This window comes from Hyla sarda, chromosome 11 (assembly GCF_029499605.1).
Source record: "Hyla sarda isolate aHylSar1 chromosome 11, aHylSar1.hap1, whole genome shotgun sequence".
In the NCBI taxonomy this organism is placed as follows: Eukaryota; Metazoa; Chordata; class Amphibia; order Anura; family Hylidae; genus Hyla; species Hyla sarda.
Window position 1 is genome coordinate 77,389,971 of NC_079199.1, and position 26,140 is coordinate 77,416,110.

The 26,140-nt window shown below is 47.7% G+C and overlaps 1 protein-coding gene, 1 non-coding gene and 2 pseudogenes across 4 annotated transcripts in view; 3 read left to right on the forward strand and 1 right to left on the reverse strand.

Annotated features, from left to right (window-relative positions):
• Positions 1–575: 575 nt before the first annotated feature.
• LOC130295873 (uncharacterized) overlaps positions 576–26,140 on the reverse strand; it is a 104,122-nt gene continuing 78,557 nt past the window's right edge. Inside the window, exons 1-3 of one of the 3 annotated variants that reach the window (XM_056547145.1) lie at positions 5,900–6,108; positions 5,036–5,099; positions 576–4,252 (exon numbers count right to left, since the gene is read on the reverse strand). In XM_056547145.1, the coding sequence (XP_056403120.1) occupies positions 2,810–4,249 (1,440 nt within the window). In that variant the 5' untranslated portion in view covers positions 4,250–4,252; positions 5,036–5,099; positions 5,900–6,108 and the 3' untranslated portion in view covers positions 576–2,809. Of the gene's footprint in view, positions 6,109–26,140 lie in introns of those variants that run through there. The other 2 variants (XM_056547144.1, XM_056547143.1) reach the window with 2 other exon arrangements.
• LOC130296142 (U2 spliceosomal RNA) lies at positions 9,257–9,444 on the forward strand. Its single transcript, XR_008849133.1, has one exon. It is a non-coding gene; the product is annotated as a U2 spliceosomal RNA (small nuclear RNA).
• On the forward strand, positions 11,318–11,464 carry LOC130296098 (U2 spliceosomal RNA; annotated as a pseudogene).
• On the forward strand, positions 17,174–17,352 carry LOC130296130 (U2 spliceosomal RNA; annotated as a pseudogene).

Here is a 26,140-nt window from a genome sequence, read left to right on the forward strand (position 1 = left end):
AAGACTTAGATCTCTGGGCACCTCTCCCACAGTATCCGTTGCGATCTACGCCTGGGCCTCCCGCCGAGGAGGCCATGCAAGTGGATAAGTCTCGCCTGACCCAGGAAGAGAGGAATCGCCGTAGGGAAGAAAATCTCTGTCTTTACTGTGCCAGTACCGAGCATTTCTTGGTGGATTGCCCTATCCGTCCTCCACGCCTGGGAAACGCACGCACGCACCCAGCTCACGTGGGTGTGGCGTCTCTTGGTTCCAAGTCTGCTCCTCCACGTCTCACGGTACCCGTGCGGATTTCTTCTTCAGCCAACTCCTCCCTCTCAGCCGTGGCCTGCTTGGACTCCGGTGCCTCTGGAAATTTTATTTTGGAGTCGTTTGTTAATAAATTCAGCATCCCGGTGACCCGTCTCGTCAAGCCGCTCTACATTTCCGCGGTCAACGGAGCCAGATTGGACTGCACCGTGCGTTACCGCTAGTGTTGCTCACGAATATTCGCAATTCGAATATTATTCGCGAATATCGCATATTCGCGAATTCGCGAATTTCGCGAATATAGCGCTATATATTCGTAATTACGAATATTGTTTTTTTTTTTTTTTTTTTTTTTTTTTTTTTTCACAGTACACATCACAGTGATCATCCCTCTCTGCTTCCAGCTTGTGTGGTGTAAAGAAGGCTCTAATACTACTGTGTGAGACTGGCGCGCGAAAATTCGCATATGCGAAAATTAGCATATGCGAAAATTAGCACATGCGAATTTTCACATATGCGAATTTTCGCGTATGTTAATTTTGTATATGCTAATATGCACATATGATAGTTTTCGCATACGCAAATGTTCGCATATGCGAAAATAAAACGGGAATATAACGAATATGCGAATATTCGCGAATATATGACGAATATTCGTCCATATATTCGCGAATATTCGCGAATTCGAATATGGCCTATGCCGCTCAACACTAGTTACCGCACAGAGCCCCTCCTCATGTCTATTGGACCCCACCTTGAGAGGATTGAGTTCTTCATTCTCCCCAACTGTACCTCTGAGGTCCTCCTCGGTCTGCCTTGGCTCCGGCTTCATTCCCCCACCATTGATTGGACCACCGGGGAGATCAGGAACTGGGACTCTGCCTGCCACAGGAAGTGCCTCTCCCCCCCTCCCAGTCCCGTCAGGCAAGCCTCTGTGCCTCCCCATGGCCCCCGTCCTGGTGTCACACTGCCCCGTGCCAGGCCTCGCCCTCTGCCCTCCCTCCCCATTCCCACTCCTGCTGTACTGCCTGCCGATGAGGAAACCCTCCATTCTTTCCGGTGTCCTCATCCCAGGGGAGGCAGTTACCGGACAAAGAGAAGGGGAGACCTAAGGGGGGGGGTACTGTTACGCCTAGCGCTCCGGGTCCCCGCTCCTCCCCGGAGCGCTCACGGCGTCTTTCTCCCTGCAGCGCCCCGGTCAGTCCCGCTGACCGGGAGCGCTGCACTGTCTTGGCCGTTGGGGATGCGATTCGCACAGCGGGACGCGCCCGCTCGCGAATCGCATCCCAGGTCACTTACCCGTCCCGGTCCCCTGCTGTCATGTGCTGGCGCGCGCGGCTCCGCTCTCTAGGGCGCGCGCGCGCCAGCTCTCTGAGACTTAAAGGGCCAGTGCACCAATGATTGGTGCCTGGTCCAATTAGCTTAATTGGCTTCCACCTGCTCCCTGGCTATATCTGATCTCCTCCCATGCACTCCCTTGCCGGATCTTGTTGCCTTGTGCCAGTGAAAGCGTTTAGTGTTGTCCAAAGCCTGTGTTACCTGAACTTCTGCTACCCATCCTGACTACGAACCCTGCCGCCTGCCCCCGACCTTCTGCTACGTCTGACCTTGCCTCTGCCTAGTCCTTCTGTCCCACGCCTTCTCAGCAGTCAGCGAGGTAGAGCCGTTGCTAGTGGATACGACCTGGTTGGTACTGCCGCAGCAAGACCATCCCGCTTTGCGGCGGGCTCTGGTGAAAACCAGTAGCCTCTTAGAACCGGTCCACTAGCACGGTCCACGCCAATCCCTCGCTGACACAGAGGATCCACTACCTGGAAGCCGAATCGTGACAGAAGTCTTTTAGGCCTGTATTTTGTTAGTAAACTATGAAACACTTCCAGATCTCCAGTGTGACAAAAGTTGCTAAGATGTCTAAGGTCTTTTTGTAGTCTTGTATCCATGACAATTTTTCCAAGTTCAACATAACAGGCACTTTGTTTTTTTAACCATTTTCGGGTGGACTGAATGTTGGTCATGATGACAAGATGATTCCTGACCATTATCATCCTTCCAAAAATGAACGTTGGTGACATGGTACAAGACAGAGTTCCATCTGTTTACAAGTTCATCTGGATTGCATTCACAAGTATTAGAACTCCACCATAAATGATTTTTAATTGGTCCTATCCATTCTGCTAAATCTTGGCAGTTTTTAGTTTTTTTTTTGCTGACGGCAAGTAGCTTTTTTTCCAATAGATTTAGCTAAGTGCCAGACATCAAACTGGTGACCAATTGTTTTATATTCCTCACGCAGCATTTTTCTGATGGATACGTGCCGGTCAGTGCAAATGATGTCTATGTCCACTTTATTTTGCAGTAGAAATTCCAAGGCATTCTTGCACGCTATTTTTTCAAGGGCAACAGAGGATAAACCAATACCGATTTGTTGAATGTTGAAATTCAATATTTTGTTAGTTTCTACATCCATCAATGTGTATATGCAATATTTTGCACTGTGCCCGGGTGAATCACATTGTCCATCTCCAGCAACACATACTGCATGTTGTGATATTTTTTCCATTTCTTATTTTTGATTAATTGTCCAAGAATTTTCAATTGCAGGAAATATATATATTTTTTGGATACGGTAGTAAGTAGCCTGGCTAATTCCCAAAATATTAAATATTTTTAGGAACTGTTGGATTTTGATGTAAGTGTTTCCACTAGTAATGATAGCAGTAGCTAACTGTAAATTTCCAAATGGTTTCTTTCCCAATCGGGGCTGGCTCTGCCATATGCGTTTTAAATGTTTGGCCTCGCATTCAGCAAAGACTGAAATATATGATCCCTTTGTTTTTTTATACACTCTTAGTATTTTTTTGTTGCAGGGTGGATTAGAGGTACAAGGCATCTTGTATAGTATAGTATAGTATGTGTCCAAACAGCTTTCATAAACTATGAATTTTCTTTCTTCATGATGTGGTACATTTACATTTACAAATTTTTCACTCAGCACATGCTGACTGTCCTCTTCTTCGTAGTCTTCATCATCTGAATGAACTGAGTCTCCCTCATCATCACTTGAACTACTTTCATTTGTTGAGACTGGAGTTGTGATTGTTGATAAACTTTTATCTACTTCTAAAACAGATATAGGGGCATGCAGAGTAGATTCCTCCACAATAACAGTGACTTCAGGGTCTTCAGTAGGTTGTATAGGTGAAATTGTCAATTCGGATAAAAGCGTGGCAGGTAGTAGTTCGTGTCTAGCTCTACAACTTTCTTGAAACTCAGGTACACTGTTAAGAGTTGCTGATCCAGTTGGTCCTATATTTTTTTTCGGAGTCGAAAATATTACACTGGCACCTTGCAATGGCTCCGAAGGCAGGTTTCCAAATACCAAGCTTTGTCTTGATTTTTTTTTTCTCAAGATTTTTTTTTTAACCAGTCTTCTGCATTGTATTTTTATAGAGAAAGTTGTAGGTTTTACTTGTATACACTGATTTCCGGTTCCCCAATTCCTGTCAAATATAGTTGCTGCTTCCTTTTTCGTTATCTCTGAGGCTTGTGGCTCCGTTTCAGTTGGGTTAACATGAGGTACAATATTTCGGCAGGTTGGGCACATTTCCCCTGGCTTTAAACCATTGGTTGAAGCTACGTCTTCATCCAATCTTTTCCTCTTTTGAGGATTCAGGATTTCAGCCTCAACTGCCTCGGCAGCTTGAACTTGTATATCCCGTGTAGGGAAAATACTAGGGACGGCAAAGGGGGTGAGCCTCTGTTTTCCTGTATTTGGATTAAAGGTATAGTCAGTAGTTTTAAAATGGGCTGAGCAGAGCCGATAATTGTTCGTTTTAGAGAGATGAATGTGGTCAACCAGTTCATCAATTTTGGGAAACTCTTGATCTGTAGCCAATAGCCATGCCATGATACGATCCCTCTCTCTTGGGAAGGAATGCATGATGATATTATGGTCGCCTTTTACGCTCCTTGACTTGCAACCGTTGACAATGCAGCCCGGCATTTTCTAAAGAAGAAAATGGAATAATGGATTTTAAAATAAATACTAAATATGTCTATATAAAAATATTAAAATTACATTATGTTTCTATTTTCTAGGAGAACATTTGAAAAATAATATTTATTGAAAAAGCACCATTCAAATAATAAATACAAGATTAATATGTTAGTTCACTAGTACAGTAATGTAACCCCTTCCAAAATTTTACAAAGCTTTCTAAATAATTTTAGTGCGAGAGCATTACATTATTGAACTGAGGCATAAGATAGTATCCACTATAATCTAAGAATGGTGCAGAATCACGTGGAATAAAATAGTGTCCATTAGTGGAAGATGTTCCCTATTGTGAATAGAGGCTAAAAAAATCTTTATAAATTATAGAGTAGTGTCATGTACTAAATGAAGATTGTAATTAACTATAAAACCCTTAAATACAGTAGAATATCTGAGAGCCTTTTAGTAATCTACTAAAACCACCCCCCCATATGATTTTAACCACTGTGCCATATTATTTCACCTTGATCCGCCACTATGTCTACTACTAATTTTCACCCTACTATTTCATTGCCCCTTTATTACCTCTGTGTGGCATGAAGAGGAAATACATTTATGTATCTAAAGGTTGTTGGGTTGCCTAAAGCAAACAATCATATAGCTTTTTTGATGAAAGAAGCGATCTGAACGGTTGCCATGGGACACTCTTCAGCTTCACATCAGGACAAGTTGTTCTAAAATCACCCACACTATATTTATGTATTACATAACTTTATGTAAAATTTTTATGCAAACCTGAAAAGCGGCTCTGATAAGTAGTAGACAATAAAGCAAAAGAAAAGAGCTGTTGATGAGTCTTCTGAAAAAAATCAAAAAAGGATAATGTCACATTGACACACAGAACTAAACATCATTTTATTACTTAGATTTTTGATCTATGTTGCCCAGCTTTTAAAAAAATTAACACATAGACACCATAGGTGAACTAAGCCTAAATAGACAAAATTTATAACACAACAAATGACAACTTATCACAAGTTAACCCTACTAATCGCTTTTGAAAATGGGGATGTGGCTTCCATAAATGTGTGTAGCCTAGGACTGCACACACCAATACCAAAATATTATACACATAGTAGTACACGCAATTACGAAGCCATTACCGTCTCACTTGAGAACTGAGAGCACGCTCCACTGATCACAACATCACCGCTGTCCAGCCAAATCAAGGCATTGGTCCCTGAACCTAGTCCAATAACACCACCATCTGCATTTTCCAGCAAGAGGCACATACTGGCAAACCTTCATTCCGCTTGAAACTTGGTTAATATTGTAACAGCACTGCAAGGGTAAAAGAGTTCCACAGCGGAGGACTCAAGTAAAGCAGTGCGCCCCTGAATAACTCAGCACTCACCCCCACCCCACTAAATATCACTCATACAGCAGGGCTGTGACGACAGGGTATATTGGGCAGAAAATAGAGGGACTCCAGCACAGCTACTAAACTCATTTTTACGTTTTATTTCGACTACATTGGCACAGTGACGTCCGTGCCAGCTACATGTAATGCTAAGACATTGATTATAACAAAAAAAATTTTTTATGTACATTTAGTTTATATTACATAATACAATTATGTATGTATTATTAAATGCCAACCTGTATAGCTGTTCTGTAGAGTAGTCAACAATAAACACAAATAAGATAGCTGTAGATGAGTCTTCTGAAAAATGAAAAGGAAAATGTCACATTGACATACAGACCAATACATCATTTTCCTAATTATGGTTTTGATCTATGTATCACAACTTGTTCCAAATTGAATGCATAGACACCTTATGGTGAACATTAGAGATGAGCGAACTTACAGTAAATTTGATTCGTCACAAACTTCTGGGCTCGGCAGTTGATGACTTTTCCTGCGTAAATTAGTTCAGCCTTCAGGTGCTCCGGTGGGCTGGAAAAGGTGGATACAGTCCTAGGAAAGAGTCTTCTAGGACTGTTTCCACCTTTTCCACCCACTGGAGCACCTGAAAGCTGAACTAATTTATTGAGGAAAAGTCATCAACTGCCGAGACGAGAAGTTCGTGACGAATCGAATTTACTGTAAGTTCGCTCATCTCTAGTGAACATAGGTTAAAGCATAAATATTGACACAATTGACGCCACAACAGATGACCACTTATCATAAGTAGTATAGCATCTGGTGTCCATTTTTTCAAGACAGTGGACAGGGTAACGCATAAAGATGTGTTACCCTGTCAGGTGCCCTCTCAGATGTCCAACCATCCTGCCTCAAAATTGATGTCCTGCAAAGTTTCCCTCTGGCGTGATTTGCGGGTAAAATCATGCAAGAACTGATACCAATCTTTTCTTTTTGACAGATCACATTCATCAAGAATCTAAATTTAATGCCAGATGGGTGGACATGATGGAGGGCTTATGACAGGGTAACACAACTTTCTGCTTTCACCTGTCTGTTTGCAAGAAACAATGGACGCATGAGTCAATACAATTTATGCCAAGTTTTCATAAGTTATTCAATCAGTTGTGTCAATATTTAGGGTGAGACCACCTATGCAGGATACCTGATATATGTGAACCACACCATATAGCACCACCTCTACCCTGTTAATATGTATTTTGAATACCATGTTACACAATTAAATTATTATGTTTTATTTTCAAGTTCATTAATTGTGAGGAATACAATTTTGCATTCTGTTGCCTATGTAGCTGGCTCTCCTTTATTTTGGTATAAAAACAATAAAATGGAGGGGAGTGCTTATTTCTCTAAAATGTTATAATTTTTTTTTTTATTAATTTATATTATACGGTTTAGTAGTGGAACCAATCGTATAGATGTAGTCCATTACAAACGCAGGGATTAGCGTTTGTGCCAAAAAATAAATAACCAGGAAGCGGTAACCTCCAATTATTACCAAGTTCACAACCTAAAACGAGGTACCGGGAAGAGCCGGTACCAACAGGCCCAGAGCATCCAAAATGGTGATCCTGGGCCTAGTTGTTAACAGGCTGGTGTTTTTTAGTCTGGGGAGAGCCAGTAACAATGGTCCTCGTCCACTCTGGTAATGTCAGGCTCTTGCTGTTTGTTTGCTATCTGGCAGAGACTGAAAAAATGGTGACACACACGTTGTTTGTCAAAAATAATTACCAAGATGGGGAAAAAAAAAAAACGTGTGCAGTTCACCATATTTTCATTCTCAGCCAGATACCAACCAAACAGCAACAGCCTGACGTTACCAGGGTGGGTGAGGACCATTGTTACTGGCCCTCCCCAGCCTAAATAATGCCAGCCTGTTACCACCTAGGCCCAGTAGCGCCATTTTTGATTCTCCAGGCCTGTTGGTACCGGCTCTTCCTAGCACCCCTGTGGCGGTGGGTACCAGGGTAATAATGGGGGGGATAGCGCTAGCTGGTTTTGGCGCTAAAGCTAAGCCCTGACTTAGTAATGGATTCTGTCTACAAGACAGTTTCCACTACTAAGCCTTATAATGTAAATTTATTACACAAAAATAAAAAATTACAACAAGTTTTATAAAAATTTTATTGAAAGAAGCACTACCACACAAGCTGTCAAAATATTTTTTTGAATTTACAACAAAATAAACGTAGTCCATCAGACAGAGTTGTAGCCCTTCACACGTATCTGAAATAAAAACTAAAAAAAAAGTTACTACATGCATGGCACTCACCCCTGTGGAGAACGTTTTTTTAATGTGGATGCTCCAACTTTTGATAAAAAACAACCCACATTTCCTGTGTGGGAATAATGGGAGTTGTAATTTAAAAAACATGTTGAGCCTAAAGATTTGCAACAGCAGAAGGCAACCCTTATCATGGGAGTTGTTGTTTAGAAACAGTTATTCATGTGTCTACTAAAATTACTGATGATGAATATAATGAAGTATATGTTTATTGGTCTCAAGAATGTTTTTATCATGTCAGTAAGCAATACATACACACACACATATATATATATATATATCTATGGATATATATATATATATATATATATATGGGTATATATATATGGGTGTGTATGTGTTAGCACACTTTTTAAGGATAGTTACTGGTCATATTTTATCCGTTTTAATACAGGTTTTTTTTATGAGAAGGAATGGGTGGTTTAAAACTGTTTTAAGCTGTCCTTATGCTTTTAATCTTCCCCAACAATACAAGATTTTAGAGAAAATTTTCAACCTGTACAACTTTAACGGAAAAAGTATGAATGAAATAACTAATAGCAAAAAACTGTTAAAATATATTAAAGAAAGTGGTTTTATTGCCCCTGTGAATAATTTTAATGGAGAGAAATGCAGGAAAATATGGAAGATGGCAAATATGATTTATCTTTTTAATTCACAGAAAGATCTGGCCTGGAGCTGCATACACGAGTGTCTTCCATGCCGGGCATTCCAGCACCGAAGAAGGATGGCCAACACTGCAGTATGCCCGAGGGAGGGCTGCCAGGAACCCGAGACCGTGTACCACCTTTTCTGGACTTGTTTTTATGCAAAAAGGATATGGACTAAAATACTCCCTCTGGTGAAGAAGATAACAGAAATAAAGGACTTAAACTCTGCAGCTGTTTTTTATGGATGTCTGGAATGCCCAATACGGACTCAAGAGATAATGGCATGGAAGATCATAAACTATGTTAAAGCAGCTCTATGGAATGCCAGAAACATTTTACTTTTTAAACATGAGATTTTATCTGTGAATGATGTTTTAGCTCTTTGTAGTAGTGATATGTACCAGTACTTTTTATTAGACAAGAAATATTATCCTTTATTAGCTAGAAAATGGTATTTTAATGAATGGAACGCCCTTTTGTAAAGCCACCAAGTGCCCATTTTAAGTGTATTATGATTGTATTTATGTGAACTTTTATTGTTATATGTGATTTTATTATCAAAATTTGTTTTTATTGAAAAAATTATATTTAAAAATCGTAATGCACTTTGTAAAATTTTATGAATTCTAAATAAAAAGATACCCCTCAGGGGTAGCCAAGTTAAAAAAAAAAATCTGTTCTTATCAGTTTAATATCTGATACGTCCCCTATCTGGGGACCATATATTAAATGGATGTTTGAGAATGGGGGCCGATTTCGAAGCTTGCTTCCGTCGCCCTATGCATTGACCCGATATGGCAGTATCTTCGGGTACAGTGCACCACCCGCTTACAGGGTTAAAAAGAAAGATTCCTACTTTAATTGCTACCTGCTTGCTGGCTAGCCAGCTAGCCAGCCCTGTGGGCCTTGCTACTGCTGCAGCCAAAAAACAAAAGGTGGTGGTGCTGCTGCTGCTTGTGTCTGGCCGCTGTTGGAGCGTCCAGGCACAGGACTTCTGCTGCTGCTGACTAAATGGCATCCTTAATTGGATCATCTGAGCAGCCAGCACACCTGTGCAGGTAGGGCATGACATGATAGGTAGCTGCCTTATAGCGGGTGGGTGCTGAATGTTCCTAATTGACATAACATGGGGGGTCTCCTGGCTGTTCACACAGGTGTGTCATTGCTGTACATTGACCATGCATTGCTTCTGTGGTATTGCAAAGGCAAAGACAAATGCTTCCAGCCATCCATTGCACTAATGGATTGGTCATCAGCTGGCTGTCTATGTCCCGCATCAATATAGACCAAAGTACAGAGGGTTAGGCTATGCTATTGTGCACCTACCTAATGCATCAGAAGGTGCGAGGCCCTTGCTAAATTCTGTGCACAGACTTTGAGATCTATGCTTTAGACTGTATCTAAACCTGCTCCAACATGGACTGACATTCTGGCCTACTTTCAGCCGATGCGACTTGTCTGTCGCTGAACAGTCGCTTTTTATGTATTCAGCACCTATGTATAATGTTGTAAAAATGCTCTAGAAGCTAAAGTCGCAGAAATGTCACACATATTTGGCCTGCAACTTTCTGTGCGACAAATTCAGACAGGAAAAATCAGTATAAATCCTTAGAAAATTATTCTCCAGTGTCTCCATCTGCTGGCGGTATTGAATAAGCATTGCTGCATTGATAGGGTATGCATTAGAGGAAAAAAAAGAAGAAAAAGAAGAATAATACGCCGAGAAAAGAGGAGAAAAACGTGAAAAAACGTGAAAAAAAAGGAAGAGAAGGGAAAAGTGATTTCGGCGGAGAAATATATATATATATATATATATATATATATATATAAGCACACACACACATATATATAAACATATTCTCCGTTGAGATATTGCAGCCGCTGCTGTGTCCAGGCCCAGGAGCCTTAGCACTGTGCTGTGATGTCACTCAATACCACTGACATCACTAGGTGTAAACAACATCTCACCTTTGCTGTGTATGTGACTATGGAGCTGGTTGGTGATGTCGTCTATTATGGCCTTCATAGAAGCAACAGGAGATTGTTGCATCCATCTAGAACCCTTAGAACTACAGTGCTAAGATGTCACTCACTTCCACAGGCCTTGCAGAGTGTAAACAACAACAACCCAGCTTTGTTGTGTATGTAACCATAGGGATTGTGATGTTGCCTAGAACCTTCACAGCAGCGACAGCTTTATGAGGAGCATCAGCACTGCTCTGCCTGAGCAGAACCATCACCGCCATAGGTTGTCAAATAACCCGGATTTAACCCACACAAGTAAGTCCAATAGGGTGCAGGCATGTCCTCTATGCTTACAGCTTCCCGTGGGTGTTGGTTTGATACCGTTTGGGGACAGCCAAGGAGGCATCTGCAGGCAACAAAGGTAGGTGTGTGCTTGTGTGTGTGTTTCCTATGCAGATCCTAAGCCCAGTGTCACATGCAAGTAGGAGGAGTAAGAAGGGTTCCTGGCAAATCCAGGTTATGGATTGCATTTATAAAGGCCCCGTGGGAGTGCAATGGGCCCCTGTCTTGCTGCTTAGCAATAATGGTATGGGTTTAGGTTCTGCTGTGTGTACTGGTGGTTGACTGCCCCCCAGCCCAGAGTGTGCATGGGAAATTGTCTGGCAGCCTCCCTTCCAGCAAGCAGTGATAGTGCCCATGAAGGGGACCTTGTTGGGCCCGCCCCTTTCACGGTTATCGCTTCTCGGCCTTTTGGCTAAGATCAAGTGTAGTACCTGGCAGGGGAGATACCATGATCGCTACGGTCTGAAGAACTCCAAGCATTGTGGTAGAGATTTTGCGTAGTACGATTGCAGTACTTTTCGTTCTTATTAGAACCGCATTTCTCTAGAGCATACCACCTGAAGATCGTCTCCTGCCTGCCTCGGAAGGAGAATATCTTGAAGACTGCAGCTCCGGAAGAAGCCGACGAAGAACCTGGAAGAAGGGAATCGGCGGTGAATTCCGGAACAGCGGCGAAGAGGAAGGCGGCGCAGAATCTTTTCGAAGAAACCCGCTGCCTCTGGAGAAGGATTTGCATAGCTCCTCCCACCGGGACCGGATCTGCATAGCTCCTCCCACCCGGGAAAGAAGACTTTGCGAAGCCTCTCTCCACAAGCAAGCAAGGAAGCGGAAAAGAGCCTGCTGGAAGAAGCCATGGCCTCAACCAGCAAGTCCACCCAGGAGGCTGCAGGGCAAGGCCTGGAGGTCCAGCCCCAACCACAGCAAGCTTCAACCTCCACCATGGCAAAGCAGAAGGGCGGCAGAATTCCCAACCTGGAAGCTCCAATCCTGGAGCCCTGGATGAGGCAGACTGTTGCCTTGAAGCTCAAGCCCGTGGACGGAAGGGTGCCGGACATGTCCCACGACGTGTTCTGCAAGAAGATGCTGGCGGATCAAGGCTTCCCCACGGCTGACACCCTGGGAATAGCAACCTTCTTTTCGGGAATCTTCTACATCACCTTTGCCACCATTGGGACCTGTAGAAGATACTGGGAGGTGGTGAAAGCGGCGAGTCCCGAATCCTCTTTCTCTCGCTTTGTGGGCAACTGCCTTATTCAAAGAGAGGGGAGGCGGGTGACGGTCTCAATGCGGAACCCACACACCCCAGGCACGGACATCTCGACCTTCCTGAAGCGCTTCTGCACCGTGGTGAGGGAGCCCACCCGTATCCTGAACTCACTCGGATACTGGACCTGCAAGTGGTCTGTGGTCGTCAGACTCAACAAGAACCCTGCTTCTCCAGACGGACTACAGCACCTGCCAACGACTTTTTCCTTGGGCAACTCCACAGGACTTATCTTCTACCCGGACATGCCGCAGACCTGCAGGAGATGTGGCAAGATGGGCCACGAGGGCAAGGACTGTACGGAGGATGCCTGCAGGTATTGCCGTGTGACAGGTCACACGACCAAGGACTGCCCCAAGAGCAAGACTTGCAACCTCTGCGGACTGGCAGCCCACAGCTACAAGGACTGCCCCCAGAGGGAGAGAACATGGGCATCTGTGGCAGCGAGAGCACCGAAGCCAGCCCCAGCTCCGGAGCCAACACCACGGATGGCCAAGCCGACCAAGGAGGGTAAGAAGGCAAAAGCCACCACCCCTGCCCCGTCCCGCCCCTCCCCTGCCCCTACCACCCCATCCCCTGCCCCTCCCGCCCCATCTCCTTCCCCATCCCGCCCCACCCCTGCCCCATCCCGTCCCACCCCTGCCCCATCCCGTCCCACCCCTGCCCCTCCTGCCCCATCCCGTCCCACTCCTGCCCCATCCCGCCCCACCCCTGCCCCCCGTACCCCACCCCGGCCCACCCCTGCCCCGTCCTCCCCTGCCCGGCCCACCCCTGCCCCGTCCTCCCCTGCCCGGCCCACCCCTGCCCCGTCCTCCCCTGCCCGGGCACTCTCTCCTGCCCCCCGCTCCACCCTGGCCCAGCAGCACCTAACCCCCCTCCAGCTGCTGGTGCCCGCCCTTCGGAGGACTTTCCTGTGATTCCTCCCCCAGGTACCATACAGAGGAAGAGGAAAGGAAGGGACAACGCATCAGAAGAGTCCCACAAAAGAAAGATAATCGAGACCTGCGAGACCCCTCAAGCTTCAGATGAGGAGGAGGAGATGGAGCAGGTCTGCGAGAGCCTTGAAGCTTCAGAAGGAGAGGAGGTGATGGAGCAGGCCCAAGTGGAGCAGGTCCAAGCAGAGCCAGTCCAAGCTCAATCTATGGAGGAGCTGCTGCAGGACCCAGAGGTCAAGAAAATCCTGGACACTCCGTCCAACACGGTCTACGACGAGTTCTTGGAAGGGCGCTACGAGAAGCCACACGAGCCGACAGGCGCCAGAGAAGAGGACCCGTCCGACCAGACTGGTAACTAGTATCAGAACTAACCTCTCTTTTTATTCCCATGGCTGATCTCAACATCTTCTGCATTAATGTGAGGAGTATTAGAGCTTGGTTTAGATTTCAGACTGTTCTTACGTTCTTAGATTCCCAGAGGTGTGATGTTTACATGTTGCAGGAATGTGCTTTGTCTGCTTCTAGGTCTTACAACCATCTGGCCAGGCAGTGGCCTCACGGCCCTTCCTACTGGTCTGGTGGGGGCGACAATAGGTCTGCGGGGGTGGCCATCCTGATCAGGGGAGGTAACTTTGCACTTGATTCCGTCCGGGAGCTCGTCTGTGGCAGACTTCTTGTCGCAGACGGTTCCTGGGCGGGTGAGCCCGTGCGGCTCATCAACGTGTATGCCTCCCCTGAGAGGGATGTCCGACTGGAGGTTCTCCAGGCCCTGCGGGCTGAACTCGCCACCACTAGGGCAGTAGTGTTGGGTGGTGACTTCAACTGCCCCATTGAGGTGGACGGGCGCAGTTCTGGCACATCCGCCAACCTGGACGTGACGTCTAAACTGCTGATTGAGATGGTGACGGAGGCATCCTTGCAGGACGTTGTTGGGTCCATCGGGAACGGCTCCGTAAACTATACGTGGAGCCGCCCCGATGGCTCGCTCCGTTCTCGGATAGACTTCATCTTCACTTCGAGAGCAGTCAGAAAGGTGTCGTACTCTATGGTCCCCTGCTTCTTCTCTGACCACAGGGCCATTCGATTCCGGGGGACTCTGGGCCATGGATTCCCACCTGGCCCAGGCTCCTGGAAGTTGAATTGTGCCCTGTTGGAGCAGAGGGAGGTCATGGAGGAACTTAGGGATGCTTACCTTGTATGGCGAAATGACAAATGTCTGTTCAAGTGCATCAGCGATTGGTGGGAATATGTTAAAGTCGAATTCCGTTGTTTCTTTCAGGCAAAAGGCAGACAACAGGCGTGTGCGAAGAAGTGGGACTTGAGGAAACTGCAGCGCGAGCAGGACCTGCTCCAGTGTGGCTGGGACGTCAGGGAGGAGCTGGAGGAGACCAAAAAGAGCTTGAAAGGGCACTTTGAGGAGGAATCCAAGCGAATCGTCTTTCGTTCCAAGGTGGAGAACCTGGAGAAGGGTGAGAAATGTAACTCTTTCTTTTTCAGGAAGCTCCATGCCGGCCACACGCCCCTGACTGAGCTACGAGATGAGACCGGACACATGAGAAGCGGCAAGGAGGAAGTGATGGGGGTCGTCCACGACTTCTACAGCAACCTCTACGCCCCCAAGTCATCCGACCACGAAGCCGCCGAGAGGTTCCTGTCAGGAGTCACTAACGTTGTTGATCCCGCAGGTGCGGCGGCTATGGACGATCCCTTGACGGTGGGGGAGCTGCTCTCTGCCGCTAAATCCTTTAAGCCCGGCAGGACCCCGGGCAGTGACGGTCTCCCGGCCGAGCTCTACGTAGCGCTGGGTGACGTGATCTGTCGGGACCTGTTGGAGGTGTACGAGGAGATGGTGGTGGGGGGCAGAATGCCTCCGTCGTTGAGGGAAGGGATGATCACGATCTTGTATAAGCGGAAGGGGGAGAGATGTGACCTGAAAAACTGGCGTCCCATCTCTCTCCTGAACGTGGACTACAAGATCCTCGCCAAGGTGCTGGCCAACAGGCTGAAACCTGTCATGGGGCAGATCGTCCATCCGGACCAGACCTGCAGCATTCCTGGCCGCAGGATTGCCGACAGCCTTGCCCTTGTGAGAGACACGGTCCATTACATCCAGGACCGTGGGGGCCGCGCCGCCCTGGTCAGCTTAGATCAGGAGAAGGCGTTCGACCGTGTCTCCCACGCATTCATGGACAGGGTTTTGCGCAGGCTGGGTCTGGGGAAGATGTTTTGCTCTTTTGTTAACGTTATGTATTTTGACATTTACAGCACGGTGTTGGTGAACGGCTGGAAGACTGACCCCTTTTCTATTCTTTCAGGGGTTAGACAAGGCTGCCCTCTTTCACCTCTCCTTTTTGTTTGTGTTATAGAGCTCTTCGCTGAGACTATCCGGCAGAATGGAGAGATCAGAGGGATCACCGCACCAGGACCAGATCGCCACGAGGTCAAGTGCTCGCTCTACATGGACGACGTGACCGTCTTCTGCGCTGACCAGCGTTCGGTGACTGCACTCGTCCAGACCTGCGAGGACTTCGGCAGAGCTTCGGGGGCAAAAGTCAACTGCGGGAAGTCGGAGGCCATGCTCTTCGGGGAATGGCACCTGGCTTCTTCCGCCCCCTTCCCCTTTACGGTTAAGCCGGACTTCATTCAAATTCTTGGAGTCTGGTTCGGGAAGGAAGGAGCGGCCCTTAAGTCTTGGCAAGACCGACTAGGAAGGATAAACTCGAAGATCGGACTGTGGAGCTCCAGAAAGCTCACGATGGAAGGCAAGGCACTTGTCCTGCGGAGTGAAGTTTTGCCTGTGCTCCAATATACCGCACAGGCCTGGCCTCCCCATACCACCGTTTGCAAGGCCATCACCTGGACAGTGTTTGGCTTCGTCTGGGGCAAAATGGACAGAGTCAAGAGGACCGTGATGCACAAGGAACCCCGCAAGGGTGGGAAGGGAATACCCGACATCCCCGCTCTGCTGAGGGCCTCCTTTGCATGTGTCACGGTGCAGCGGACTCTTGTTGAAAAGACTGGCTCAGCGGGCAGGTCCATGTCTCGCTTGCTTCTCATGCCCCTCTGGAGACAGCTGGGCTGGGACAAGTGGGACAGCTCCATCCCTTACAACTGGAACACTCCCTGGTTCTATGGGGATGTTGTCCGGTTTGTGAGGGAGCACCAGCTGGAAGGACTGAAACCCGACCTATGGAAGCCGAAGACAATCCACAAGCTCATCCGAGCTAAGGACTTGACCGAGCTGGTTCCGGGACTCCCCGCAGCCACTGCAGAGACAGTTTGGAACAATGTGGCCTCAAAGCGGCTTACCAATGGACACAAGGACTTGTCGTGGATGGCCGTCATGGGAGGTCTCTCTCTCAGGTCATTCATGCATGCCCGCAACCTGTGCAAGACCCGGTACTGCCCCCGTTGCCCCTACGTGGAGGAAACATCTTTCCACGTGTTTTGGCAATGCCCCTTTGCACAGGGTCTGTTGGACGCCCTAGAACATGAACTCAGAGACTCAGTGCCCAGGAGCTGCCTATCGTACCATTCGGTGCTTTACGGCCTGTTCCCTGGGACCCACGACGTGGAGGCCATCCAGGAGGCCTGGCGCCTTATGAACTGTTTTAAGGACGCAGTGTGGCTTGCCAGGAACCGCCTCGTGATCAACAGAGAAAACATGTCCGTCCCGGACTGCCCCAGGTTCATCAAGAACCTGCTTAGAGACTATTCCATCTTGGACAGCTCGGCCGTTGATGAGGAAGAAGAGGAGTGAAGACCCCTCTCCTTCTCCCATGTCTCCCTGAAGATACAGCCCAACAGTTTGGCCCTGTGATCCGCCCCCTCCCTACCCCCACATAGTCGCCCACACCCCTACCCCGATCACAGATTGTATTATTTGGTTTTTGTTTGATCTCTTGTGCCTTTCTATTGCAGGATTGAGCTGAATGTTAGAGTAGCATGGTGTGCGATGTATAGCTTAGGGAACCTTTGCTGTGTATTGTACTATCATGCATTGTGTGACTGTAATTTATTGTACGACTTGTAATGACTGAACGGAAAATAAAGCTCTTTCAATCAAAAAAAAACATCTGTTCTTATCAGTTTAATATCTGATACGTCCCCTATCTGGGGACCATATATTAAATGGATTTTTGAGAACGGGGGCCGATTTCGAAGCTTGCTTCCGTCGCCCTATGCATTGACCCGATATGGCAGTATCTTCGGGTACAGTGCACCACCCCCTTACAGGGTTAAAAAGAAAGATTCCTACTTTCATTGCTACCTGCTTGCTGGCTAGCCAGCTAGCCAGCCCTGTGGGCCTTGCTGCTGCTGCAGCCAAAAAACAAAAGGTGGTGCTGCTGCTGCTTGTGTCTGGCCGCTGTTGGAGCGTCCAGGCACAGGACTTCTGCTGCTGCTGACTAAATGGCCTCCTTAATTGGATCATCTGAGCAGCCAGCACACCTGTGCAGGTAGGGCATGACATGATAGGCAGCTGCCTTATAGCGGGTGGGTGCTGAATGTTCCTAATTGACATAACATGGGGGGTCTCCTGGCTGTTCACACAGGTGTGTCATTGCTGTACATTGACCATGCATTGCTTCTGTGGTATTGCAAAGGCAAAGACAAATGCTTCCAGCCATCCATTGCACTAATGGATTGGTCATCAGCTGGCTGTCTATGTCCCGCATCAATATAGACCAAAGTACAGAGGGTTAGGCTATGCTATTGTGCACCTACCTAATGCATCAGAAGGTGCGAGGCCCTTGCTAAATTCTGTGCACAGACTTTGAGATCTATGCTTTAGACTGTATCTAAACCTGCTCCAACATGGACTGACATTCTGGCCTACTTTCAGCCGATGCGACTTGTCTGTCGCTGAACAGTCGCTTTTTATGTATTCAGCACCTATGTATAATGTTGTAAAAATGCTCTAGAAGCTAAAGTCGCAAAAATGTCACACATATTTGGCCTGCAACTTTCTGTGCGACAAATTCAGACAGGAAAAATCAGTATAAATCCTTAGAAAATTATCCCCCAGTGTATCCATCTGCTGGTGGTATTGAATAAGCATTGCTGCACTGATAGGGTATGCATTAGACGAAAAAAATAGAAGAAAAAGAAGAATAATACGCCGAGAAAAGAGGCGAAAAGGAGAAAAACGTGAAAAAACATGAAAAAAAAGTAAGAGGAAGAGAAGGGAAAAAAAGGTGGAAATGGGTTTAAAAGTGATTTCGGCGGAGAAATATATATATATATATATATATATATATATATATATATATACGCACACACACACACATATATATAAACGTATTCTCCGTTGAGATATTGCAGCCGCTGCTGTGTTCAGGCCCAGGAGCCTTAGCACTGTGCTGTGATGTCACTCAATACCACTGACATCACTAGGTGTAAACAACATCTCACCTTTGCTGTGTATGTGACTATGGAGCTGGTTGGTGATGTCGTCTATTATGGCCTTCATAGAAGCAACAGGAGATTGTTGCATCCATCTATACAGGCCTACCTCCTCCCCTACAGCCTGCCTGTCAATCTCCAAAAATACCCTTTTTAATAATTATACGCTCCTCCTTTGCATTGAAAAAAAGCAAACAAAAAAAGTTGCCAGATGTGGCCATCCTTTCATCCATTTGCCCTTCTGCATCTATTTTCCCAAACCATGTACTCATACTGTTATTATGCCGCCAAGTAATTAGACTACCAGGCCCAAAAATTATGGATTATAAAAGGATAGCAGCATTAGTGAAAAATACACATTTTGAACCCAAAAACCCATTTGAATTTTTAAGTTCAAAATACAGGCCTACCTCCTCCCCTTCAGCCTGCCTGTCCATCTCCAAAAATACCCTTTTTAATAATTATACGCTCCTCCTTTGCATTGAAAAAAAGCAAACAGTAAAGTTCCCAGATGCGGCCATCCTTTCATCCATTTGTCCTTCTGCATCTATTTTCCCAAACCATGCACTCATTATGTCGCCAAGTTGTTAGACTACCTGGCCCAAAAATTATGGATTATAAAAGGGTAGCAGCATGAGGGAAAATTACCGTATTTATCGGGGTGTACCACGCACCGGCCTATAACACGCACCCTCATTTTACCAAGGATATTTGGGTAAAAAAAGTTTTTTACCCAAATATCCTTCATAAAATGAGGGTGCGTGTGTGTGCATGTGTATACCCCGATACACTGCTTCTCACCCCACAGAGCCCCCAGGAAAGGCAGGGGGAGAGAGGCCGTCGCTGCCTGCTTCTCTCCCCCTGCCTTTCCTGGGGTCTAGAGCCCTGCTACCGCCGCTTCTCTCCCCCTACTATCGGCGCCGCTGCCCCTTCTCTCCCCCTGGCTATCGGTGCCGCTGTCCCGTTGCCTGCGCCGCTGCCCCGTTGCCTCCCCCATCCCTAGTTGTATAATTACATGTTAACGGGGTCGGGTCCGCGCTGCTTCAGGCCTCTGGTGTGCGTCCCCCGCATCATTGCTATGCGTTGCGAGACGCAATGACGAGTGACGTCTCTCGTCATTGCGCCGCACCATGCAAAGCATAGCAACGACGCAGGGAATGCACACCGGAGGCCTGAAGCAGCGCTGACCCGACCCCAGCAACAGGTAATTACACAACCGGGGATGGGGGAGGCAACGGGGCAATGGGTGCCGCTGCCCCTTCTTTCCCCTGTCTGTCGACGCCGCTGTCCCATTGCCGGCGCCGTTTCTCTCCCCCTGGCTATCGGCGCTGGCAATGGGGCAGCGGCACTGATAGCCAGGGGGAGAGAAGGGGCAGCAGCGCCGATAGCAGGGGTAACCATCATACACTCATACTGTTTTCACTCTGCCAAGTTATCGGACAACCTGGCCCCAAAATTATGGATTATAAAAGGATGGCAGCATTAGGGAAAAATACACATTTTGCACCCAAAAACCCATTTGAGTTTTCAAGTTCAAAATACAGGCCTACCTCCACCCCTTCAGCCTGCCTGTCCATCTCCAAAAATACCCTTTTTTAATAATTATGCACTCTTCATTTGCTTTGGAAAATCAAACAGTTAAGTTGCCATATGCTGCTATCCTTTCATCGATTTGTGCTTCTACACCTATGTTCCCAAACCATCATACACTCATACTGTTTTCACTTTGCCAAGTTATCGGACAACCTGGCCTCAAAATTATGGATTATAAAAGGATAGCAGCATAAGGGAAAAATACACATTTTGAACCCAAAAACCCATTTGAGTTTTTAAGTTCAAAATACAGGCCTACCTCATCCCCTACAGCCTGCCTGTCCATCTCCAAAAATACCCTTTTTAATAATTATACGCTCCTCCTTTGCATTGAAAAAAAGCAAACAGTAAAGTTGCCAGATGCGGCCATCCTTTCATCCATTTGTCCTTCTGCATCTATTTTCCCAAACCATGCACTCATACTAATATTATGTCGCCAAGTAATTAGACTACCTGGCCCAAAAATTATGGATTATAAAAGGATAGCAGCATTAGTGAAAAATACACATTTTGAACCCAAAAATCCATTTGAGTTTTTAAGTTCAAAATACAGGCCTACCTCCTCCCCTACAGCCTGCCTGTCCATCTCCAAAAATACCCTTTTTAATAATTATACGCTCCTCCTTTGCATTGAAAAAAAGCAAACAGTAAAGTTGCCAGATGCGGCTATCCTTTCATCCATTTGTCCTTCTGCATCTATTTTCCCAAACCTTGCACTCATACTAATATTATGTCGCCAAGTCATTAGACTACCTGGCCCAAAAATTATGGATTATAAAAGGGTAGCAGCATAAGGGAACATAACCGTATTTATCGGGGTGTACCACGCACCGGCCTATAACACGCACCCTCATTTTACCAAGGATATTTGGGTAAAAAAAGTTTTTTACCCAAATATCCTTCATAAAATGAGGGAGCGTGTGTGTGCATGTGTATACCCCGATACACTGCTTCTCACCCCACAGAGCCCCCAGGAAAGGCAGGGGGAGAGAGGCCGTCGCTGCCTGCTTCTCTCCTTCTGCCTTTCCTGGGGTCTAGAGCCCTGCTACCGCCGCTTTTCTCCCCCTGCTATCGGCGCCGCTGCCCCTTCTCCCCCCTGGCTATCGGTGCCGCTGTCCCATTGCCAGCGCCGATAGCCAGGGGGAGAGAAGCGGCGCCGGCAATGGGGCAACGGCACCGATAGACAGGGGGGGATAAGGGGCAGGGGCACCCATTGCCGGCGCCGCTGCCCCGTTGCCTACCCCATCCATAGTTGTATAATTACCCGTTGCCGGGGTCGGGTCCGCACTGCTTCAGGCCTCCGGTGTGCGTCCCCTGCATCATTGCTATGCGTTGCGAGAAGCAATGACGAGTGACGTCACTCGTCATTGCGCCTCGCCATGCAGCGCATAGCAACGACGCAGGGGATGCACACCGGAGGCCTGAAGCAGCTCTGACCCAACCCCAGCAACAGGTAATTATACAATCGGAGATGGGGGAGGCAGCGGCGCCGGCAATGGGTGCCGCTGCCCCTTCTTTCTTTCTACCTTCTCCCCTACAGCCTGCCTGTCCATCTCCAAAAATACCCTTTTTAATAATTATACGCTCCTCCTTTGCAATGAAAAAAAGCAAACAGTAAAGTTGCCAGATGCAGCCATCCTTTCATCCATTTGTCCTTCTGCATCTATTTTCCCAAACCATGCACTCATACTGTTATTATGTCGCCAAGTAATTAGACTACCTGGCCCAAAAATTATGGATTATAAAAGGATAGCAGCATTAGTGAAAAATACACATTTTGAACCCAAAAACCCATTTGAGTTTTTAAGTTCAAAATACAGGCCTACCTCCTCCCCTACAGCCTGCCTGTCCATCTCCAAAAATACCCTTTTTAATAATTATACGCTCCTCCTTTGCATTGAAAAAAAGCAAACAGTAAAGTTGCCAGATGCGGCCATCCTTTCATCCATTTGTCCTTCTGCATCTATTTTCCCAAACCATGCACTCATACTGTTATTATGTCGCCAAATAATTAGACTACCTGGCCCAAAAATTATGGATTATAAAAGGGTAGCAGCATAAGGGAAAATTACCGTATTTATCGGGGTGTACCACGCACCGGCTTATAACATGCACCCTCATTTTACCAAGGATATTTGGGTAAAAAAAAGTTTTTTACCCAAATATCCTTCATAAAATGAGGGTGCGTGTGTGTGCATGTGTGTACCCCGATACACTGCTTCTCACCCCACAGAGTCCCCAGGAAAAGCAGGGGGAGAGAGGCCGTCGCTGCCTGCTTCTCTCCCCCGTCTTTACTGGGGTCTAGAGCCCTGCTACCGCCGCTTCTCTCCCCCTGCTATCGGCGCCACTGTCCCTTCTCTCCCCCTGGCTATCGGTGCCGCTGTCCCATTGTCAGCGCCGATAGCCAGGGGGAGAGAAGCGGCGCAGGCAATGGGGCAACGGCACCGATAGCCAGGGAGGGATAAGGGGCAGCGCCGCTGCCCCGTTGCCTCCCCCATCCCTAGTTGTATAATTACCTGTTGCCGGGGTGGGGTCCGCGCTGCTTCAGGCCTCCGGTGTGCGTCCCCTGCATCATTGCTATGCGTTGCGAGACGCAATGACGAGTGACGTCTCTCGTCATTGCGCCGCGCCATGCAAAGCATAGCAACAACGCAGGGAATGCACACCAGAGGCCTGAAGCAGCGCTGACCCGACCCCAGCAACAGGTTATTATACACCCGGGGATGAGGAAGGCAACGGGGCAGCGGCGCCGGCAATGGGTACCGCTGCCCCTTCTTTCTCCCTGTCTGTCGACGCCGCTGCCCCATTGCCGGCACCGTTTCTCTCCCCCTGGCTATTGGCGTCGGCAATGGGGCAGCGGCACTGATAGCCAGGGGGAGAGAAGGGGCAGCAGCGCCGATAGCAGGGGTAACCATCATACACTCATACTGTTTTCACTTTGCCAAGTTATTGGACTACCAGGCCCACAAAATTATGGATTATAAAAGGATAGCAGCATAAGGGAAAAATACACATTTTGAACTCAAAAACCCATTTGAGTTTTTAAGTTCAAAATACAGGCCTACCTCCTCCCCATCAGCCTCCCTGTCCATCTCCAAAAATACCTTTTTTAATAATTATACACTCTTCGTTTGCTTTGGAAAACAAACAGTTAAGTTGCCATATGCTGCTATCCTTTCATCGATTTGTGCTTCTACTCCTATGTTCCCAAACCATCATACACTCATACTGTTTTCACTTTGCCAAGTTATCGGACAACCTGGCCCCAAAATTATGGATTATAAAAGGATAGCAGCATGAGGGAAAAATACACATTTTGAACCCAAAAACCCATTCAAAATACAGGCCTACGTCCTCCCCTTCAGACTGCCTGTCCATCTCCAAATATACCCTTTTTAATAATTTTACGCTACTCCTTTGCATTGAAAAAAAGCAAACAGTAAAGTTGCTATATGCAGCCATCCTTTCATCCATTTGTCCTTCTGCACCTATTTTCCGAAACCATGCACTCATACTGTTATCATGTCGCCAAGTTATTAGACTACCTGGCCCAAAAATTATGGATTATAAAAGGGTAGCATCATGAGGGAAAATTACCGTATTTATCGGGGTGTACCACGCACCGGCCTATAACACGCACCCTCATTTTACCAAGGATATTTGGGTAAAAAAAGTTTTTTAACCAAATATCCTTCATAAAATGAGGGTGCGTGTGGGTGCATGTGTATACCCCGATACACTGCTTCCCACCCCACAGAGCCCCCAGGAAAGGCAGGGGGAGAGAGGCCGTCGCTGCCTGCTTCTCTCCCCTGCCTTTCCTGGGGTCTAGAGCCCTGCTACCGCCGCTTCTCTCCCCCTGCTATCGGCGCCGCTGCCCCTTCTCTCCCCCTGGCTATCGGTGCCGCTGTCCCATTGCCAGCGCCGATAGCCAGGGGGAGAGAAGCGGTGCCGGCAATGGGGCAACGGCACCGATAGCCAGGGGAGGATAAGGGGCAGCGGCAACCATTGCCGGCGCCGCTGCCCCGTTGCCTCCCCCATCCCTAGTTGTAAAATTACCTGTTGCCGGGGTCGGGTCCGCGCTGCTTCAGGCCTCCGGTGTGCGTCCCCTGCATCATTGCTATGCGTTGCGAGACGCAATGACGAGTGACGTCTCTCGTCATTGCGCCGCGCCATGCAAAGCATAGCAACGACGCAGGGAATACACACCGGAGGCCTGAAGCAGCGCTGACCCGATACGCAGCAACAGGTAATTATACAACCGGGGATGGGGGAGGCAACGGGGCAAAGGGTGCCGCTGCCCCTTCTTTCCCCCTGTCTGTCGACGCCGCTGCCCCATTGCCGGCGCCGTTTCTCTCCCCCTGGCTATCGGCGCCGGCAATGGGGCAGCGGCACTGATAGCCAGGGGGAGAGAAGGGGCAGCAGCGCCGATAGCAGGGGTAACCATCATACACTCATACTGTTTTCACTTTGCCAAGTTATCGGACAACCTGGCCCCAAAATTATGGATTATAAAAGGATAGCAGCATAAGGGAAAAATACACATTTTGAACCCAAAAACCCATTTGAGTTTTTAAGTTCAAAATACAGGCCTACCTCCTCCCCTACAGCCTGCCTGTCCATCTCCAAAAATACCCTTTTCAATAATTATTTGCTCCTCCTTTGCATTGAAAAAAAGCAAACAGTAAAGTTCCCAGATGCGGCCATCCTTTCATATATTTGCCCTTCTGCATCTATTTTCCCAAACCATCCACTCATACTGTTATTATGTCGCCAAGTAATTAGACTACCTGGCCCAAAAATGATGGATTATAAAAGGGTAGCAGCATAAGGGAACATTACCGTATTTCTCGGGGTGTACCACGCACCGGCCTATAACACGCACCCTCATTTTACCAAGGATATTTGGTAAAAAAAGTTTTTTACCCAAATATCCTTCATAAAATGAGGGTGCGTGTGTGTGCATGTGTATACCCCGATACACTGCTTCTCACCCCACAGAGCCCCCAGGAAAGGCAGGAGGAGAGAGGCCGTCACTGCCTGCTTCTCTCCCCGGCCTTTCCTGGGGTCTAGAGCCCTACTACCGCCGCTTCTCTCCCCCTGCTATCGGCGCTGCTGCCCCTTCTCTCCCCCTGGCTATCGGTGCCGCTGTCCCATTGCCAGCGCCGATAGCCAGGGGGAGAGAAGCGGTGCCGGCAATGGGGCAACGGCACCGATAGCCAGGGGGGGATAAGGGGCAGTGGCACCCATTGCCGGCGCCGCTGCCACGTTGCCTCCCTCATCCCTAGTTGTATAATGACATGTTGCCGGGGTCGGGTCCACGCTGCTTCAGGCCTCCGGTGTGCGTCCCCTGCATCATTGCTATGCGTTGCGAGACGCAATGACGAGTGACGTCTCTCGTCATTGCGCCGCGCCATGCAAAGCATAGCAACAACGCAGGGAATGCACACCGGAGGCCTGAAGCAGCGCTGACCCGACCCCAGCAACAGGTAATTATACAACCGGGGATGGGGGAGGCAACGGGGCAGCGGCGTCGGCAATGAGTGCCGCTGCCCCTTCTTTCCTCCTGTCTGTCGACGTCGCTGCCCCATTGCCGGCGCCGTTTCTCTCCCCCTGGCTATCGGCGCCGGCAATGGGGCAGCGGCACTGATAGCCAGGGGGAGAGAAGGGGCAGCAGCGCCGATAGCAGGGGTAACCATCATACACTCATACTGTTTTCACTTTGCCAAGTTATCGGACAACCTGGCCCCAAAATTATGGATTATAAAAGGATAGCAGCATAAGGGAAAAATACACATTTTGAACCCAAAACCCATTTGAGTTTTTAAGTTCAAAATACAGGACTACCTCCTCCCCTACAGCCTGCCTGTCCATCTCAAAAAAATACCCTTTTTAATAATTATACGCTCCTCCTTTGCATTGAAAAAAAGCAAACAGTAAAGTTGCCAGATGCGGCCATCCTTTCATCCATTTGTCCTTCTGCATCTATTTTCCCAAACCATGCACTCATACTGTTATTATGT